The sequence below is a fragment of the Salmo salar genome, chromosome 03 (genome assembly GCF_965601325.2).
Source record: "Salmo salar chromosome 03, fSalSal1, whole genome shotgun sequence".
NCBI lineage: Eukaryota > Metazoa > Chordata > Actinopteri > Salmoniformes > Salmonidae > Salmo > Salmo salar.
In genome coordinates, this window is record NC_138293.1 from 8,437,831 (window position 1) to 8,459,373 (window position 21,543).

The window sequence follows — 21,543 nt, forward strand, 5'->3', positions numbered from 1 at the left end:
AATCTGCATTTTTTTTTATTTGCAGTAAGAACATGCAGGGAGATATTTTGCCAACATTTATTTAGGCATATTAAAACATTTTTATGATCACGAGTATCATGTCAATTTACGGATACTATTACGAATATGAGTATGGCAACGTTGGCACACCCCTTTTAGAGGGTAATGCTCTTCCCCACAGTGCTTTTTTAATGTTTTTATCCTCAATCTTTAGATATGCTCCACCAAAGCTATCAGCTATTAAGCATCAGCTATCTGAGCAGCTTACCAATCGCTGCAGCTTTATACAGCCCATCTGTAAATATCCCATCCAACTACCTACCTCATCCCCATATTGTTTTTATTTACTTTTTGCACACCAGTATTTCTACTTGCACATCATCATCTGCACATCTATCACTCCAGTGTTCATTTGCTAACTTGTAATTACTTCGCTACTATGGCCTATTTATTTCCTTACCTCTTTATGCCATTTGCACACACTGTATATATACTTTTTCTATTGTGTTATTGACTGTACATTTGTTTATTCCATGTGTAACTCTGTGTTGTTGTTTTTGTCACACTGCTTTGCTTTATCTTGGCCAGGTCGCAGTTGTAAATGAGAACTTGTTCTCAACTAGCCTACCTGGGTATATAAAGGTGAAATAAAAAATAAATAAAAAAGCTGCGGGAAGTAGGGGTACTGGGGGTGCTGCAGCACCCCCTGGTGGTGAGATGGTAAAACTGCAATAATTTGTGTTGTTGCAACAAAAACGTTTTTATTTTTTTAAATGGTCGCGTTAAGTGCCTTGCTCAAGGGCACAATGCCGTATTTTTCACCTAGTCGGCTATCCAAAATGATTGACACCCTTGATAAAGATGAGCAATAATAAGCTCTATTGTATGCTTAAATTATTTTATACTAATATAATTACTCGGAGAAAAAGATTTTGTTTAAGTAATATTTTTTTCTTCTCAAAAATGGTAGGGGTAAAAATTATTGACACCTTTAAAGATTCTTATAAATAAAGTAGTCAAAAATTGCAAATGTATTGAAAATTAAATACAGAAATATCTATATTACATAAGTATTCACACCCCTGAGTCAATACATGTTAGAATCACCTTTGGCAGCGATTACATCTGTGAGTCTTTCTGGATAAGTCTCTAAGAGCTTTGCACACCTGGATTGTACAATATTTGCACAATATTATTTTTCTAATTCTTCAAACTCTGTCAAGTTGGTTGTTGATCATTGCTAGAGTGCCATTTTCATGTCTTGCCATAGACTTTCAAGATGATTTAAGTCAAAACTGTAACTAGGCCACTCAATGTTGTCTTGGTAAGCAACTCCAGTATATATTTGGCCTTCTGTTTTAGGTTATTGTCCTGCTGAAAGGGAATTTTTCTACCTGTGTCTGATGGAAAGCAGACTGAACCAGGGTTTACTCAAGGATTTGCCTGTGCTTAGCTCTATTCTGTTTCTTTTTATCCCAAAAAAACTCCCAAGTCCTTGCAGGGGACAAGCATACCCATAATATAATGCAGCCACCACCATGCTTGAAAATATGAAGAGTGGTATTCAGCGATGTGTTGGATTTGCCCCAAACATAACGCTTTATATTCAGGACATAAAGTTAATTTCTTTGCCACGTTTTTTTGCAGTTTTACGTTAATCAATCAATGAATCAAATCTATAAAGCCCTTTTTACATCAGCAGATGTCACAAAAGTGCTACACTAAAACCCGGCCTAAAACTCCAAACAGCAAGCAATGCAGATGTAGAAGCACGGTGGCTAGGAAAAACTCCATAGAAAGTCAGGAACCTAGGAAGAAACCTAGAGAGGATCCAGGCTCTGAGGGGTGGCCAGTCCTCTTCTGGCTGTGCCAGGTGGAGATTATAAGAGTACATGGTCTTCTTTAGTGCCTTGTTGCAAACAGGATGCATGTTTTGGAATATTTGTATTCTGCACAGGCTTCCTTCTTTTCACTCTGTCATTAGGTTAGTATTGTGGAGTAACTACAATGTTGTTGATCCATCCTCAGATTTCTCCTGTCACAAACATTAAACTCTGTAACTGTTTTAAAGTCAGCATTGGCCTCATGGTGAAATCCCTGAGCGGTTTCCTTCCTCTCCGGCAACTGAGTTAGGAAGAACGCCTGTATCATCGTAGTGACTGGGTGTATTGATACACCATCCAAAGTGTAATTAATAACTTCACCATGCAACTTATGTCACTTGTTAAGTAAATGTATATTCCCAAACTTATTTAGGCTTGCCATAACAAAGGGTTGAATACTTATTTTTTATTAATTTGTTAAACATTCTAGAAACATAATTCCACTTAGACATTATGGGGTATTGTGTGTAAGCCAGTGACACAAAATCTCAATTTAATACAATTCAGGCTGAAACACAACAAAATGAGGCAAAAGTCAAGGGGTGTGAATACTTTCTGAAGGCGCTGTACGTTATCAATTACATTTAGACTTTCTTCTAACTGAAATCCAATATTAGGCTATCCCTAGACAAGTTGAAATATTTTCAAGCCTAGAATAGCCTCCGGGCTTCTGTCATAACTATAAAAACAATGTATGATATTGAAAAACAATTTTTTTACAGGGGGCAGTTTGTAGTTTAACACTTTTTTGGTTACTACATGATTCCATATGTGTTATTTCATAGTTTTGATGTCTTCACTATTATTCTACAATGTAGAAAATAGTAAAAATAAAGAAAAACCCTTAAATGAGTAGGTGTTCTAAAACTTTTAACCGGTAGTGTATGCGAGAGTGGCGTATCTGAGAGAGAGAATGCATTGTTATATTGTTTTTCAGTAGCCTAATTACGAGTGCAACTTAGAAATCACACAAACAGGCTATGAACAACATACCTTAGACCGTTCTTGTCTGTTTTTACGAGGAATGAGTTGGACTTTAATTGTCTGTTCCCCTCTTTTCCTCTTCGACCCAGATGTAACTGGAGGTCGAACCACACTTTTTGGACCAGACCCCTTGGTGTACCGGAATTCAGAGCCTGGAGGTTTTGGAGTTGGGCCATGTCCTTATTGGTGATGGGAGGGTGGTTGTTTGTGATATATTTCCTTGCCTTCTGAGCTGTTTGATGTTGCCCAGAAATACATGATTCGAGGTGGTAAATTCAGATTCCTTCATAAGGCACCAGCTGCGACCGATGGTTGGGTCATTTAGAAACCGGTTGAGCCCACTCCGGAGTGCCAGGTAACTACTTATGCTGTACTGCTCCCCATTCCCATTTTGTACCTTTCCATAAAACTGTCGGAGAAGATGTTAAACTCTTTCTTTGTGACAGTTTTGAAGTCAACAACTTTTTTCTTCTCTGCTAGCCAGTCCTCGTAGCCACGCACACTGTATTTTTCACTGTGTTTTTTCCGTCCTTGGCTTTTCTCTCGGTCAGTGGTTCCCAAACTTTTTATAGTCACGTACTCTTTCAAACATTCAACCTCCAGCTGTACCCCCTCTAGCACCAGGGTCAGCGCACTCTCAAATGTTGTTTTTTGCCATCATTGTAAGCCTGCCACACACACAATATACAATACATTTTTTTAAACATAAGAATAACTGTGAGTTTTTATCACAACCCCTCTCGAAGGAAGTGACAAAGAGCTCTTATAGGACCAGGGCACAAATAATAATAGTCAATAATTTAGCTCTTTATTTAACCATCTTACATATAAAACCTTATTTGTTCTTTAACTCACGACAGGTTAATGAGAATGGTGTGTTTGAAAGGATGCAGATCGGCTCTCTCCAATACACCCGAACATTGCAGAGTTATCTTAAATAATTTTCCACATAGTCTGTGCCTGTATTTAGTGTTCATGCTAGTGAGGGCCGAAAATCCACTCTCACATAGGTACGTGGTCCACTATGTCTCCCTGCCATGGCTTTTGCACCATCAGTACAGATACCAACACATCTTGACCACCAAAGTCCATTTGATGTCACAAAGCTGTCCAGTACTTTAAAAATATCCTCTCCTGTTGACCTGGTTTCCAGTGGTTTGCAGAAGTTGTCTTCCTTAATTGACCCCCTATAAACGTAACTGACATATTCTAGGAGCTGTGCCAGGCCCGCCACGTCTGTTGACTCAACAAGCTGTAACACATAGAATTCACTGGCTTGTATGTGAAGCAGTAATTGGTTCAAAACATCTCCTGCCATGTCACTGATGCGTCGCGAAACAGTGTTATTTGATGGAGTCATTGTCTGTATAGTTTTTTGGGCCTTTCCCCCCCAGTATTGTCCCAGCCATATCTGCGGCAGCAGGAAAAATCCCAGCCAGTTGGTAGCTCACCATATAAGACACTTCTAGCCCTTGTTATTAATGGTATCTGTTGCTTTTATACATTACTACTCGAAAGTCGTCTTAATTCTCGCTCAGAAAAACTCCCGTGGCTTATTTTTCAAATTGGCATGTTTCTAAATGTCAAGAGTGAAGGTTTCATCGAGTTGTGAGATAGTACTGTAACGACCCTGGGTTTATAATAATGGATATCGACTCTGCGCGATGTACTTCGGGCTAGAAGGTCGAGGGTTCGAGACCTGTTCCCTGCCTGTTTCATTACAGTACTTTTACACATATAACACACTGTGGCTGACGAAAGGCACTACTCCCAATATAAGTGAACCACCAAATCAATGTAGTTCTCATCATATTTGTGCCTCTTCGAAGTTTGGGAATACCTGCTCTAGGTCATTCAATGCAGTATCCTTCAAATCTGCATGGCTGGGTATTATTGCCATCTCTTTTTCACATTCATCCATAGTCATGCAGCCGAAAAGATGAAAATAAAATGTTCCCCTCAACCATTTTATTTTTCGCAACAAAGTATCGATTTATCCAGTCAACAGAAAGAAATAAAATAAAGTTTTGTGTGTTGCTATGACAACCAGCTCAATGCGCTGCCAGTGTCGTTCGGATACATTCACTTTATATGGGACGGTGGAGATCGCAATTCAATATTGAAACAATATTGGAAAAAGGTCGGAGAGACAAACAGCACGGTTCAAACAAATCTCTGCTGTTTAAAAACCAAATGCTATTCTAAAAAAAAGAAATGGGAGATAATAATAATATAAATAAAATAATAATCTGCTAAATGACTTAAATGTAAATGTAAATAATATCTAGATGCTTTTTATAGTGGAGATCAAGTTTACATTTCCTTTGCTGGGATGACGAGACAGAGGATTACGCAGTGAGATGGAACAGAGTAAATAGGCATTTCAACGTCATAGATTTAGCTGGTGGTGATTTGTGAAATAGACCCCGGCTGGAATGCGGTTTTAAACCAATCAGCATTCAGGATTAGACCCACCCGTTGTATAAAGTAATACTAGTCCCATCCAATAAGAGTTTTAAAAGGGAAAATTCACTTATTTTACATCAACGCGATGATGTGGAAACACTGGACAGTTACTTAACGATTTAATGTCTGTATGAAATATAATCCTATATTCATAAAATAAGTATATCAGATGAATTACCAGCCTTGAGAATTTCAATCATGCCGATAGGTTGATATTTTATTGGGGGCGGGAGTAGATGCAGGTGTCTGATATCAAACTCGTTTGACACGGTAACAACATGAGATCTAAGACACAGCATGTTAAATTCTGCCAATTGTTTGCAATTGGCCGCCCAAAAATATTTTTTCGTGATATTTCTAACTTATCGGTCATCTATTACAGGTCATGAGAACATCCAGGTAGACCCTTTCCATCGTGTGCAAACATTGGCACGATAAGTGGATGCCAGCACGTTTAGATGGCAGTAGCTACATTCAGTGAAGAAGTTGTATCTTTGTAACCACTCGGGAGCAGACGAAAAACACAACAGCTGATGTTATGAAGAATACGTTTGATTTCAATGTACACATTTGAAGCTAAAAGCTTATTTACTTTCTGCATTGCCTACGACAACAAAAAAACAAGATTAGATAAAAATGTGGCATAGCTGAAATCCCTTGCGCCAAAAGCACCTGTACTCACTAGCACAGTGACATTGACACAGCGTCAGGGGAGACCAACACAGAGGACCTGTCAGAGCCACTCACGGCTCTCTATGTCGCCAATCTAAGGGACCTCTCACCACATGAAGTACAGGAGAAGAGGCTTTTCCAGAGGATTGAAACAGAAACTGACGTGTAATCAGTGTGAAACCATTGAGCTTATGTCCAAGGAGCAGTCCAAATGCCAGGCCTGGCACACACACCGAATCGGACGAATAACAAGCACCGCCTTCCATCGTGTGTGCGAGGCAGGCGAAAACACAGATAAAATCAACTTGGTAAAAAAAGACAATGCATTACAATGACAGTGAGTTGCATCATGTCCCTGCTGTACTTTGGGGGAAAAGACATGGAGGACACAGCCAGAAAGAGCTACACAGAAGAAATTTGCAAAATACATCACAATTTCAGTGTGAAGCTCTCCGGTCAATCTGATCTCGGGGCATCCCCAGATGGAATGGTAAACTGTTCCTGTTGTGGATAGAGGAACCCATAAAGTTAAGTACCCATACAAATACTGCCTTACAGGGTGCCGTGATGACACACAGTTCTGTTTGGAGGAATCACTGCACCTAAAGAAGAATCATCAATATTACCACCAAGTTCAACTTCACATGTTTGTATGCAATGTCTAACACTGTGACTTTGTGGTTTGGACAAGTGCAGAGGTCAATGTGCATCACATAATCAGATATTAAAAAATGCTGCAAAAAGCCCTACCTAAGGCCGAAAGCTTCTTTCTTGCAAGTGTTTTGCCGGAACTGTTGAAACAAAGCCACGACCCTCTCCTAAAAACACTTCAACATTTCTCACTGTGATATGCCAGAATCTGTACAATCTCAAGCAAGTAAAAACACAACATGTAGTGAATTGTTTATAAAATTAATTAAACAATTTTACTTTAGTAAGGATGTTGCAATATCACATCACACATATAGCACAAAAACACCTTATATGATCACATTGTAACAGTTTTCTGTTCTTATCTTCTAGCAATAACACTCTTGGTTAGATTTTACATGACACACTATCACCACCATATCATCTAATAGAATTATTTCAAGATTTTACAGTCCTGTCTACAGATGACTCTTCAACATGTATTCTGACACGAGACAGTTGCGTTGATGTATCCACCTTTTGGTGAATAATAGATTCAAAGTGTCTATGTTAAAATCCTCTTTAAAAAAAAACAAAATCAATAAATAATAATAAAACGTGCCATATTCTGATATAGCGTTTAGAGCTCCCAACCCTGGATCACGTAACCCCTGGCGACGGAGTTCGAGCCTCGACTTCGCTGAGCCTCTCCCTGTCTGTCTCCTTATCTGCCATATTACTGTCCTTTCAATAAACATGGACAAACATACAAAAGGACATCGGGAATACGGTCACCTTAAAAAAAAAAAAATTCAATCAGCAAATATCTCATCCCTCTAACCAGTGCTCGAAATCCCCATTTAATCCAGATGATATGACTTGATCTATTCCGTCACCGCACGGCACACAACAGGACATTTCCAACTTTTGGAGTTTTACACCTGTCTGTTTTTATCACTGTGATCAAACGCACTTCACCTAATTTCAAAATGGGCCAGTCTCTTCTTTTGACAGCAACTTGTGCGCACATTAGCTTGTCTGGTATGTGTGACATGGCAGAAAAACCATCCAATCCACTCACTCATACTGGAGAGAATTTAGGAATGGTGAGTGGTGACTCAATTGACTCTGGTATTTGACCTGGGCTCTATGGTCTATGTTGTATGGCATTATCACATGGCCTTTGTTCCCCACAAAGCTAATAGAGGCTTCTACAGAATACCACATGCAGTCTTGACAGTACTCTCTGGAACATCTAGTATATTTCTGTGGCTAAGAAGAAGACCACACTTAGGACAGAAGTCGTGCTCTCCAGGGTGGTCAATTCAGGACATGTTGAAATGTAAACGCAACACTTTTTTTTAACATTTGATAAAATTATCCTTGGAAATACCAGATTTATAAATCAGATTTCAGTTCATTCCTTCACTGACTATGTCACGGTTGTGTGGAGAGACGGACCAAGGCGCAGCGTGCTCTGAGTTCCACATAATTTTATTTAGTGAAACTTACAAAAGGAAACAAACAACTAACCGTAACATCAGCGGTGCTACATGCACTAACTCAAAACAAGATCCCACAAAACGCAGTGGGGAAATGGCTGCCTAAATATGATCCCCAATCAGAGACAACGATAAACAGCTGCCTCTGATTGGGAACCATACCAGGCCAACATAGAAATAAAACACCTAGATAGAAACACCCTCCCTAGTCACACCCCGACCTAACCAAAATAGAGAATAAAAAGGCTCTCTATGGTCAGGGCGTGACAGACTATTTGAATCAAACATATCCCAATTATGGCCTTTTTAAAAACAAGCTATACTGAAAAATCTTTTGGCCCTTCTCCAGTCTGTCATATTAAATGGATACTTCAGAACTCACTCACACACACACCTCACACACGCACCTCACTCATGCACACACACACCTCACTCATGCACACACACACACCTCACTCATGCACACACACACACCTCACTCATGCACACACACACACACACACACACACACATATACACACACACACACACACACACACACACACACACACACACACACACACACACAACTCACTCATGCACACACACACACACTACACACGTGCACACATACAAAAAGAGGCGGTAGAAGCATCTCCAGTCAGATTTTGTCCAGTCAGAAGTATCGGTGGCAGTGTGTGCTTGGGGATGGGGTGAGCATGCCAGCACTCGATGGAGTTTTCCTGAGAGGGCTCCAATGCTGAGTCAGCCAAAAAAAGAACAATCAGCAGCCACACACAAAGAGCCCCAATCCACCAACCTGAGCCAGTCCCAGTCACAATCACAGCACAATCACCACAGGAGAACAATAAGCCCCTCTGCTTTCCAGAAGCTCAGGCCACAATAAAGAGCCATGCGCACAGGGACCACGGCTGTTTGACACGATCAGGCCACCGAAAAGATTCTTAAGCCTCTCAACGATGTCCATGCAGGGTGACTAGCCTTCTTCTGACACCCACACACCCTGCTCTCTCCCATCTCATACCCGCATTGTCCAAGAACGAGGGCCATGCCTCTGCCGAGACGTCGATCCTCCTTCCTGAACCAACCTGCCGCCAAGGAGCGCCCAGGTAGTGCCAACACCAGGGTTGGCACCGCAGGCATCACCAATGCCCCCCGGGGCGTCTTTGTGGGGACGGCCCCCACGGGCGTCACCTCCAGCATGGGCACGCGAGTGTCGCGACGCGCCCTGGGCATCAGCAGTGTGTTCCTGCAGGGGCTGAGGAGCACGGCCGTGCCTGTGATGCCCCACGGGGTCGGGACCGGTGGCAGGCAGTACCCCGGGGGTGCCGAGAGCCTCAACAGCTGCCTGATGGAGTACAGGGACAAGGTGCGCGCCCTGGAGCAGCTCAACCAGCAGCTGGAGGAGCAGATCAAACACTGCCTGGATCGTAAGGCGTCCAGCGCCGGAGCCTGGGGCCCCCTCAGACAAGACTGGGAGGATGTTTACAGACATGTAAGTAAGGAAGAAAGAGAGAGAGGAGAAAGAGAGAGAGAGGAGGGATTTGAAAATTAAGAGAGGGTACAGACTGGTAAGGGGGGAGTGAGAGAGAAGTGGAAGAGAGAGAGGGAGGAGAGGAGTAGAGAAGGAAGGACCTCTGAAGAAAAGAAGGATGAGAATGAGAGGATGATGGGAAGAGAGGGTACAGACAGGTAGGAGAGCAGGGGAAGAAAGGGTACAGACAGGTAGGAGAGCAGGGGAGGAGAGGGTACAGACAGGTAGGAGGGGAGAGAGGAGGGGAAGAGAGGGTACAGAGAGGTAGAAGGGGAGAGAGGAGAGGAAGTAAGGGTACAGACAGGTAGGAGAGCAGGGGAGGAGAGGGTACAGACAGGTAGGAGGGGAGAGAGGAGGGGAAGAGAGGGTACAGAGAGGTAGAAGGGGAGAGAGGAGAGGAAGTAAGGGTACAGACAGGTAGGAGGGGAAGAGAGGGTACAGACAGGTAGGAGGGGAAGAGAGGGTACAGACAGGTAGGAGGGGAGAGGAGGGGAAGAGAGGGTACAGACAGGTAGGCTGGAAGAGAGGAGGGGAAGAGAGGGTACAGACAGGTAGGAGGGGAGAGAGGAGGGGAAAAGAGGGTACAGACAGGTAGGAGGGGAGAGAGGAGGGGAAGAGAGGGTACAGACAGGTAGGAGGGGAAGAGAGGGTACAGACAGGTAGGATGGGAGAGAGGAGGGGAAGAGAGGATACAGACAGGTAGGATGGGAGAGAGGAGGGGAAGAGAGGGTACAGACAGGTAGGATGGGAGAGAGGAGGGGAAGAGAGGGTACAGACAGGTAGGAGGGGAGAGAGGAGGGGAAGAGAGGGTACAGACAGGTAGGAGGGGATGAGAGGAGGGGAAGAGAGGGTACAGACAGGTAGGATGGGAGAGAGGAGGGGAAAAGAGGGTACAGACAGGTAGGAGGGGAGAGAGGAGGGGAAAAGAGGGTACAGACAGGTAGGAGGGGAGAGAGGAGGGGAAGAGAGGGTACAGACAGGTAGGAGGGGGAAGAGAGGGTACAGACAGGTAGGAGGGGAGAGAGGAGGGGAAGAGAGAGTACAGACAGGTAGGAGGGGAGAGAGGAGGGTACAGACAGGTAGGAGGGGACAGGAGGGGAAGAGAGGGTACAGACAGGTAGGAGGGGAGAGAGGAGGGGAAGAGAGAGTACAGACAGGTAGGAGGGGAGAGAGGAGGGGAAGAGAGAGTACAGACAGGTAGGAGGGGAAGAGAGAGTACAGACAGGTAGGAGGGGACAGGAGGGGAAGAGAGGGTACAGACAGGTAGGAGGGGAAGAGAGAGTACAGACAGGTAGGAGGGGAGAGAGGAGGGGAAGAGAGAGTACAGACAGGTAGGAGGGGAAGAGAGAGTACAGACAGGTAGGAGGGGACAGGAGGGGAAGAGAGGGTACAGACAGGTAGGAGGGAGAGAGAAGAGGGGAAGAGAGAGTACAGACAGGTAGGAGGGGAGAGAGGAGGGGGAGGAGGAGAGGGTACAGACAGGTAGGGGGGGAGAGAGGTGGGGGGAGAGGGTACAGACAGGTAGGATGGGAGAGAGGAGGGGAAGAGAGGGTACAGACAGGTGGAGGGGAGGGCGCAGGAGGAGGGAGGGGCGCAGGAGGAGGGGAGGGGTACAGACAGGTAGGAGGGGAAGATAGGTGTAAAGAAGGACATGAAGACATCTACAGACAGGTAAAGAAGAGAGGGAGTTGTTGGAATTGTTCACAAGGTTGAAAAATCAAATCTGTTTATTTGTCACATGTGCAGAAAATAACAGTTGTAGACTGTTGAAAAACACATGAGAAATAAAACACAAAAGAATGTCAGCTATATACAAGTCCAGTATCTGTACCATATCCTGGAATTAAGTTAAGAAGCTCCTGCTGAGTCTTCAGTGATGCAACATTCTACTGTTCTATACCTAGCCACCTGATGACAACGATGCAACATTCTACTGTTCTATACCTACCACCTGATGACAGTAGATGCAACATTCTACTGTTCTATACCTACCACCTGATGACAACGATGCAACATTCTACTGTTCTATACCTACCACCTGATGACAGTACGATGCAACATTCTACTGTTCTATACCTACCACCTGATGACAGACGATGCAACATTCTACTGTTCTATACCTACCACCTGATGACAACGATGCAACATTCTACTGTTCTATACCTACCACCTGATGACAACGATGCAACATTCTACTGTTCTATACCTACCACCTGATGACAACGATGCAACATTCTACTGTTCTATACCTACCACCTGATGACAACGATGCAACATTCTACTGTTCTATACCTACCACCTGATGACAACGATGCAACATTCTACTGTTCTATACCTACCACCTGATGACAACGATGCAACATTCTACTGTTCTATACCTACCACCTGATGACAACGATGCAACATTCTACTGTTCTATACCTACCACCTGATGACAACGATGCAACATTCTACTGTTCTATACCTACCACCTGATGACAACGATGCAACATTCTACTGTTCTATACCTACCACCTGATGACAACGATGCAACATTCTACTGTTCTATACCTACCACCTGATGACAACGATGCAACATTCTACTGTTCTATACCTACCACCTGATGACAGCGATGCAACATTCTACTGTTCTATACCTACCACCTGATGACAGCGATGCAACATTCTACTGTTCTATACCTACCACCTGATGACAACGATGCAACATTCTACTGTTCTATACCTACCACCTGATGACAACGATGCAACATTCTACTGTTCTATACCTACCACCTGATGACAACGATGCAACATTCTACTGTTCTATACCTACCACCTGATGACAACGATGCAACATTCTACTGTTCTATACCTACCACCTGATGACAACGATGCAACATTCTACTGTTCTATACCTACCACCTGATGACAACGATGCAACATTCTACTGTTCTATACCTACCACCTGATGACAACGATGCAACATTCTACTGTTCTATACCTACCACCTGATGACAACGATGCAACATTCTACTGTTCTATACCTACCACCTGATGACAGCGATGCAACATTCTACTGTTCTATACCTACCACCTGATGACAACGATGCAACATTCTACTGTTCTATACCTACCACCTGATGACAACGATGCAACATTCTACTGTTCTATACCTACCACCTGATGACAACGATGCAACATTCTACTGTTCTATACCTACCACCTGATGACAACGATGCAACATTCTACTGTTCTATACCTACCACCTGATGACAACGATGCAACATTCTACTGTTCTATACCTACCACCTGATGACAACGATGCAACATTCTACTGTTCTATACCTACCACCTGATGACAACGATGCAACATTCTACTGTTCTATACCTACCACCTGATGACAACGATGCAACATTCTACTGTTCTATACCTACCACCTGATGACAGCGATGCAACATTCTACTGTTCTATACCTACCACCTGATGACAACGATGCAACATTCTACTGTTCTATACCTACCACCTGATGACAACGATGCAACATTCTACTGTTCTATACCTACCACCTGATGACAGCGATGCAACATTCTACTGTTCTATACCTACCACCTGATGACAGCGATGCAACATTCTACTGTTCTATACCTACCACCTGATGACAACGATGCAACATTCTACTGTTCTATACCTACCACCTGATGACAACGATGCAACATTCTACTGTTCTATACCTACCACCTGATGACAACGATGCAACATTCTACTGTTCTATACCTACCACCTGATGACAACGATGCAACATTCTACTGTTCTATACCTGGCACCTGATGACAACGATGCAACATTCTACTGTTCTATACCTACCACCTGATGACAACGATGCAACATTCTACTGTTCTATACCTGGCACCTGATGACAACGATGCAACATTCTACTGTTCTATACCTACCACCTGATGTCAACGATGCAACATTCTACTGTTCTATACCTACCACCTGATGACAACGATGCAACATTCTACTGTTCTATACCTACCACCTGATGACAACGATGCAACATTCTACTGTTCTATACCTACCACCTGATGACAACGATGCAACATTCTACTGTTCTATACCTACCACCTGATGACAACGATGCAACATTCTACTGTTCTATACCTACCACCTGATGACAACGATGCAACATTCTACTGTTCTATACCTACCACCTGATGACAACGATGCAACATTCTACTGTTCTATACCTACCACCTGATGACAACGATGCAACATTCTACTGTTCTATACCTACCACCTGATGACAACGATGCAACATTCTACTGTTCTATACCTACCACCTGATGACAACGATGCAACATTCTACTGTTCTATACCTACCACCTGATGACAACGATGCAACATTCTACTGTTCTATACCTACCACCTGATGACAACGATGCAACATTCTACTGTTCTATACCTACCACCTGATGACAACGATGCAACATTCTACTGTTCTATACCTACCACCTGATGACAACGATGCAACATTCTACTGTTCTATACCTACCACCTGATGACAACGATGCAACATTCTACTGTTCTATACCTACCACCTGATGACAACGATGCAACATTCTACTGTTCTATACCTACCACCTGATGACAACGATGCAACATTCTACTGTTCTATACCTACCACCTGATGACAGCGATGCAACATTCTACTGTTCTATACCTACCACCTGATGACAACGATGCAACATTCTACTGTTCTATACCTACCACCTGATGACAACGATGCAACATTCTACTGTTCTATACCTACCACCTGATGACAACGATGCAACATTCTACTGTTCTATACCTACCACCTGATGACAGCGATGCAACATTCTACTGTTCTATACCTACCACCTGATGACAACGATGCAACATTCTACTGTTCTATACCTACCACCTGATGACAACGATGCAACATTCTACTGTTCTATACCTACCACCTGATGACAACGATGCAACATTCTACTGTTCTATACCTACCACCTGATGACAACGATGCAACATTCTACTGTTCTATACCTACCACCTGATGACAACGATGCAACATTCTACTGTTCTATACCTACCACCTGATGACAACGATGCAACATTCTACTGTTCTATACCTACCACCTGATGACAACGATGCAACATTCTACTGTTCTATACCTACCACCTGATGACAACGATGCAACATTCTACTGTTCTATACCTACCACCTGATGACAACGATGCAACATTCTACTGTTCTATACCTGGCACCTGATGGCACTAGGTCAAATCAAATCAAAAAGGTTGAAGCACTGATTGAGTGGGTGGTCGGAGCTGGAGATTGTGGCGGGCTTTGCATTGGACAGCGCTTTCATTTAGAAGTGACAGTTTTGGAATGGGAGTCTAACCTCGATGCAGTGTTTCTGGGCCCGGGTTGCATAAAAAGCGTTTCCCTTAAGGGGTAATTGTCCCTTACCTTAAGGAATTGTTTAAGGGTGTTGCATAGAGCCCCTCAGACATTTCCTTAGGTGAGGACATAATTTAAGGGTTTACGGTAGTTTGAAGGCATGTAAGGCAGAAAGAGTCTCTGGCAGAGATGACCTGATTCACTGACTTAAAGTCTCTTCAAAAGAGATCACATTTATTTTGGGGAGAAAAATAGATGTGTTAATGCTGATCACTGTTCGAGGGGGGAATAAAGTATATTTGGTTTTCAGCGATAGGTGGGTAAAATCCTTGCGCAAAATAAAAGAGGTGTGCATTCGACGTTTACCTGCTTTAACCCTCCAATACACCACCGGTCTTACTGTCCTCTCATAATGATCCTGACCAAATAAGACATTTTGAGTCCCTTGACGATGTCCTGCATAGAAAGACTTCAGATATCATAAGGGTTATATTAAGACATTATAAAAGGTGTTTAACAAGTAATAGTGCATTATACATGCATGCAGAATACCCATTTATGTTGGACTTCAGAGCATCTGTTGCGCTGTAGTGGATAGACTGACAATTTGCTAAATCTCCCCCACAGGTTAGTGAGTCCATCCTTGCCAATGCCAGGCTAATGCTGCAGACAGAGAATGTGCAGGCCAACGCTGAGGACTTCAAGGACCGGTGAACATACACTCTCCTAGCATCCTCTCTCCTAGCATCCTCTCTCCTAGAATCCTTGCATCCTCATCTCCTCTCTCTTCGCATCCTCTCTCTTCACCTCCTTGCATCCTCTCTCCTCCCCTCCTCTCTTCTTGCAACCTCTCTCCTCATCCCCTCACATCCTCTCTCCTCATCTCCTTCCCAAAATGTCAGAACCTAGGGAATCGAGAAGATCACCTTGACTTTCGAGTTTCACTCTTTCTCCGTTTCCTTCTGTCGTCCTGTAGGTATGAGAATGAACAGCCATTCAGGAAGGCGATGGAGGAGGAGATCAGTTCTCTGTACAAGGTGATTGACGACGCCAACCTGACCAAGTCGGACCTGGAGAGCCAGATGGACAGCATGAGGGCTGAGCTTCGGGACATGGCCTGCAACCACGAGGAGGTGGGTCCAACATGAAGGAATAAAGCACATAAGCCAGATAATCCACTCAGAATACCAAGCTATTGGATATTCATTTAGTTTACTTACCCAGCATAGGAATAAATACGGCACATATGAAACCCTAACTACTAAAATGTTCATAGGATTCCTTTCTTGTGGGGTTTCAAGTGTTATGACAAATGTTCCACTGACAATCATTTGCCTTCAAAGAGTGAGAGACTACAACTCATTGTTATCTAAAATCAAGATCATTAGTTGATTATATGAATCCGGTGTGTTAGTGTTGTGTTTCGCTGCCCCCTACAGGACGTGAGGGTGCTCTACAAGCAGATGGCAGGTGGCGAGATGGACGAGCCGGACGCTCCCATTGAGACCAATCTGGACCAGATACTGGCCTACATTCGCTCCCACTGGGAAAGAGTCATCGAGAAGAACCGTGCCGAGACCGACGCCTATCTGGAATGCAAGGTAAATTAATACTGTAGTTCCCCCCATCTGTACAATCTATAACACCTGAATAAACAAGGGGGAAAAGAAACATTTACTTTTAAACAGATTAATGTGTACTTGACATTTATTTACATTCGTCTGTCAGTTGTTTATCTAATTCTGAGGTCAGTTTGAGGTTTATTGTGTTTACTAAAAGGGCCAGTCAAAACAAATGAAACACACCTGCTCTTTGATGTAGCTTGACGGCTGTACATTTGTATGTGTGTGTGTGTGTGTGTGTGTGTGTGAGTCCAGCAGGCGGAGAGTGTGGGCAGTAAACTGAGCCGTGAGGAGGAAGAGCTGGAGAGTCTGAAGACAGAGTGTAACGATGCTGGCTGTAAGATCCAGAGTCTGCAGGCCCAAACTGAGTCCATCAGAGCACTGGTACGTACGTATTGTGATGCTGGCTGTAAAATCCAGGAGAGGGTGGGAGGGTTGGAGGTGTCAACAGCTTCAAAGCCGGCACACCTCCCAACACACCCGCTCTCAAAGACTGATATATTGTGGACATTTTTCATCTCCATAAATATTTATTGCTGTTTTGTACGATATGAAGTATGTTTCTTTGTGGGTATTTACGGTTGAATTCTGGCCTGATCCTTCGTGTTGTTCTTATTGTTTCAACAGAAGCGAGGTCTGGAGAACTCCCTGAACGACGCCAGGCATTGGCACGACATCGAGCTGCAGAACCTGGGATCCGTCATTGGCAAGCTGGAGTCGGAGCTGGGTGACGTCCACGGCGACATCGAACAACAGCGTCGCGACTATGAGACGTTGCTGAGCAACAAAATGCGTCTGGAGCTGGAAATCGGCACCTACCACGGCATCTTGGACGGGGAGGAGAGCCGCTACCACCCCTCCATGTGAGTAGGGTTAGGGTAGCTAACTTCAAAAGGTAACCGATCAAAGAAGAAGATTAATAGCCCAACAGGCAAAATTTCACACATGACGTTGTAATGACATCATTTTAGGCCGTCATTGTAAAATAAGAATTTGTTCTTAACTGACTTTCCCAGTTAAATAAAGGTTACATAAAAATTCAACTACATTTTCTGGTTGTAAACTGGTTTTGTGTTTATGCTATGATTGCAAGGTGAACTGCACGTAATGTATTCCAATGGGTGAAATAGCATGACCTTATTTGACACAGTGTTCCTCTCAACAGGTGCACAGGTGCATCAGAGCCCAAGGGGAAACAATCTCCCCTTCCTCCCCTTTCAGAGCCCTATGGCAGCCCAGCCCTCCAAGGTAAAGTCTACAGCCCGGTTCAAAACACAAGGAGGAAGGAGCAAGGCACTCTTTATGACATCAAAATGGCTCTAATGTAGTGGCAAATTCAATTGAACAATATCTTAAAAACTCAACACTTGTTTCGGAATGTGAAGCATTCGTCAGGGAGAACAGCTTGCTGAGAATATTGACAAGAGGCATTTAATCTCTTGCTTAAGCATAAATCCACACACAGATCACAATGATCTTGAATTTCACAAACATTTCACACACCTGTGAGATCTGACTGGCGTGTGAGAGGTGTGTGAAGTTGTTCCGTGTTTTTGGAAACATCTTCCTTAGAAAAAAGGGTTCCAAAAGGCTGTCCCCATAGGAGAACCCTTTTTGGTTCCAAGTAGAACCCTTTTTGGTTCCAAGTAGACCCCTTTTGGGTTCCATGTAGAACCCTTTTTGGTTCCAAGTAGACCCCTTTTGGGTTCCATGTAGAACCCTCTGGGCTCTATTTTAACTAACCTAACACAATGGTAAAGCTAAGTGCAGGCGGTAGTGCTATAGGTTCAGGGATGTGTCAGAAATATTTTTTTGCTATTTTTACTGTCACAATTATCAGAGCGCTTGCTGGCGTTGGCGTGAAAGGGCTGGGCTTTGATGAATAAATAAGTTGTGGGTGTGTCGAGGCTTGACCCCCTCACTGGCCAATCAGAACGTGCTCCGTATGTGGTTGCTTCAAGATGTGTACTTACGTTCTTTTATGTATTGCCTTGGAATCAACTCCGATTCCAATGTTAGTTCGTTATAGTTTGTTAAATGGCTTACAGAAATGAAATAACAAAATGTAGACCTATGCCATCTTTGCTAAATAGGTTAACTTAAACCCATTTGCAGTCCACATTGTTCTAAGTAATTGTGTAGCTTTAATAGCATTCACACTGATATAGGAGCTATGCCTACTGTAAATTGCATTATGGCTGAGCATGGACATGACAAATATTGTCAATAAGCACGATTCAATTCATTATTGATAAGGCCTAACAAGAGAACGAATAATTCGAATCAAATTATAAAACAAAACAACTTGTTTTAAATAGGTAACGTCACACTTACAGGCACCGTCATTTCTCCCCGTGGGGCATATCATATTAAAACAACGCAGACCATGGAGTTTTACGCACATCCAAAATGGGACCTGCATGGCTAAAATAATGTGGGCCTACCTCCAGGAAAGTATTCAGACCCCTTGACTATTTCCACATTTTGTTACCTTACAGCTTTATTTTTTTTTTTAAACATCCTCAGCTATCTACACACAATACCCCATGATGTATTACAAATAGAAAACAGAAGTACCTTATTTACATAAATATTCAGACCCTTTGCTATGAGACTCGAAATTGAGCTCAGGTGCATCCTGTTTCCATTGATCATCCTTGAGTCCACCTGTGGTAAATTCAATTGATTGGACATGATTTGGAAAGGCACACACCTGGCTATATAAGGTCCCACAGTTGACAGTGCATGTCAGAGCAAAAACCAAGCCATGAGGTCAAAGGAATTGTCCGTAGAGCTCCAAGACAGGATTGTGTCAGATCTGAGGAAGGGTACCAAAACATTTCTGCAGCATTGAAGGTCCCCAAGAACACTGTGGCCTCCATCATTATTAAATGGAAGAAGTTTGGAACCACCAAGACTCTTCCTAGAGCTGGCCGCCTGGCCAAACTGAGCAATCGGGGGAGAAGGGCCTTGGTCAGGGAGGTGACCAAGAACCCGATGGTCACTCTGACAGAGCTCCAGAGTTCCTCTGTGGACATGGGAGAACCTTCCAGAAGGACAACCATCTCTGCCACACTCCACCAATCAGGCATTTATGGTAGAATGACCAGACGGAAGCCACTCCTCAGTAGAAGGCACATGACAGCCCGCTTGGAGTATGCCAAAAGGCACCTAAAAAAACAAGATTCTCTGGTCTGATGAAACCAAGATTGAACTCTTTGGCCTGAATGCCAAACGTCACGTCTGGAGGAAACCTGGCACCATCCCTACGGTGAAGTATGGTGATGGCAGCATCATGCTGTGGGGATGTTTTTCAGCGGCAGGGACTGGGAGACTAGTCAGGATCGAGGCAAAGATGAACAGAGCAAAGTACAGAGAGATCCTTGATGAAAACCTACTCCAGAGCGCGCAGGACCTCAGACTGGGGTGAAGGTTCACCTTCCAACAGGACAGCAACCCTAAGAACACAGCCAAGACAACGCAGGAGTGGCTTCGGGACAAGTCTCTGAACCCGACTTGAACCCGATCTAACATCTCCGGAGAGACCTGAAAATAGCTGTGCAGCAACGCTCCCCATCCAACCTGACAGAGTTTGAGAGGATCTGCAGAGAAGAATGGGAGATACTCCCCAAATACAGGTGTGCCAAGCTTGTAGCGTCATACCCAGGAAGACTCAAGACTGTAATCGCTGCCAAAGGTGCTTCAATAAAGTACTGAGTAAAGGGTCTGAATACTTGTGCAATTGTGACATTTCAGTTTTTCTAAAAACCTGTTTTTAGAAAAACCTGCATGGAGACACATCGCCAATACGATTGGATTACCTGGTCATTTGAATGTGAAACAATTAGCTGACAAGTGGAAGCTAGGTGCTGGCAATTTATTAGCTAAACTATCTTGCAACATCGTTAGCTTTGTAGTTAGCTAAGACATTGTTGTTAGGTTGTTTTGTAATTATGGAGAACCAGGAGTGACAAAAATCGAAAAAATGAATAATGAAAATGTATTTAATTCCTCTTCATCATTTTCAGAATTTGTTATCTTTTTAATGATCACAAATGAATTATCATTGCATTCATTGTCAATTACTTTTCTAATTTAATCATGGGTTTATGTGTATGCGTTTATTTATATTTTATTTCGTATTTTCCAAATGTTGTATTTATTTAGATATTTTAATATGTTTCCAGATATATTTTCTTTCCACTCCTGGTTTTCCAGACTAGTAGGTTGCTGGTTCGTAGGGTACAGAAATAATTTCTGCAAGTGAAGGCACACTCAGTCTCACCTTCCTTCATACTATTTTAATAGTATGATATATATATATTTATTATGCATTTTTCCAAGTACTTCATACTATTTTGGTAAAATTAACTACTTATTATTAATTTTTGTCTTATCAGGCTCCAACACATCTAGTCCCTAGTGGAAGGACTTTGGACCATTTGGGGAATGAAGCTCTCACACCGTTGTTCTCCAAGGTATCTGTGCAAAGTTTCATTTTGAAACCATGTTTTTACTACAGAGTTGAATAAAATCGAAACCTCGGCAAGAAAGCTTTTGGACCTCTTTTTTTCAACTCCTCCTCTATTCAAATAGATTGGGGTTAGAATGGGAAAGGATTCACACAAAGTATTCACACCCCTTGACTTTTTCCACATTTTGTTGTGTTACACAGCCTGAATTTACAATGAATTAAATGCAGTTTTTTTGGGGTCCTGGCCTACACACAATACCCATTAATGTCAAAGTAGAATTGTGTTTTTCGAAATGTTTACAAATTAATTGAAAATGAAACGCTGAAATGTCTTGAGTCAATAAGAATTGAACCCCTTTGTTATGGCAAGCCTA

At 43.1% G+C, this 21,543-nt stretch overlaps 1 protein-coding gene across 3 annotated transcripts; it reads left to right on the plus strand.

Annotated features, from left to right (window-relative positions):
• Positions 1-8,963: 8,963 nt before the first annotated feature.
• LOC106597000 (phakinin) lies at positions 8,964-21,248 on the plus strand. 3 transcript variants are annotated; one of them, XR_001326818.3, is made up of 8 exons: positions 8,964-9,632; positions 15,701-15,783; positions 16,050-16,206; positions 16,513-16,674; positions 16,951-17,079; positions 17,323-17,590; positions 17,861-17,943; positions 21,096-21,248. XR_001326818.3 is itself a non-coding variant. In XM_014188240.3 (8 exons), the coding sequence occupies exons 1-8, from the start codon at positions 9,186-9,188 to the stop codon at positions 21,116-21,118; spliced, it is 1,320 nt and encodes a 439-aa protein (XP_014043715.2). In that variant the 5' UTR covers positions 8,968-9,185; the 3' UTR covers positions 21,119-21,248. The 3 variants fall into 3 exon arrangements, 2 of the variants coding, with proteins under 2 accessions (XP_014043721.1, XP_014043715.2); XM_014188240.3 differs by having other exon boundaries at positions 8,968-9,632; positions 17,323-17,558; XM_014188246.3 differs by lacking the exon at positions 17,861-17,943 and having other exon boundaries at positions 17,323-17,558.
• The last annotated feature ends 295 nt before the right edge of the window (positions 21,249-21,543 follow it).

Bases quoted from the DNA above. Each gene is read 5' to 3' on its own strand.
- LOC106597000 (XM_014188240.3), top strand. From the start codon at position 9,186: ATGCCTCTGCCGAGACGTCGATCCTCCTTCCTGAACCAACCTGCCGCC. The intron at 16,207-16,512 runs GTGGGTCCAACA...TGCCCCCTACAG, and splicing joins TGGCCTGCAACCACGAGGAG to GACGTGAGGGTGCTCTACAA. The intron at 17,944-21,095 runs GTAAAGTCTACA...TTGTCTTATCAG, and splicing joins TGGCAGCCCAGCCCTCCAAG to GCTCCAACACATCTAGTCCC.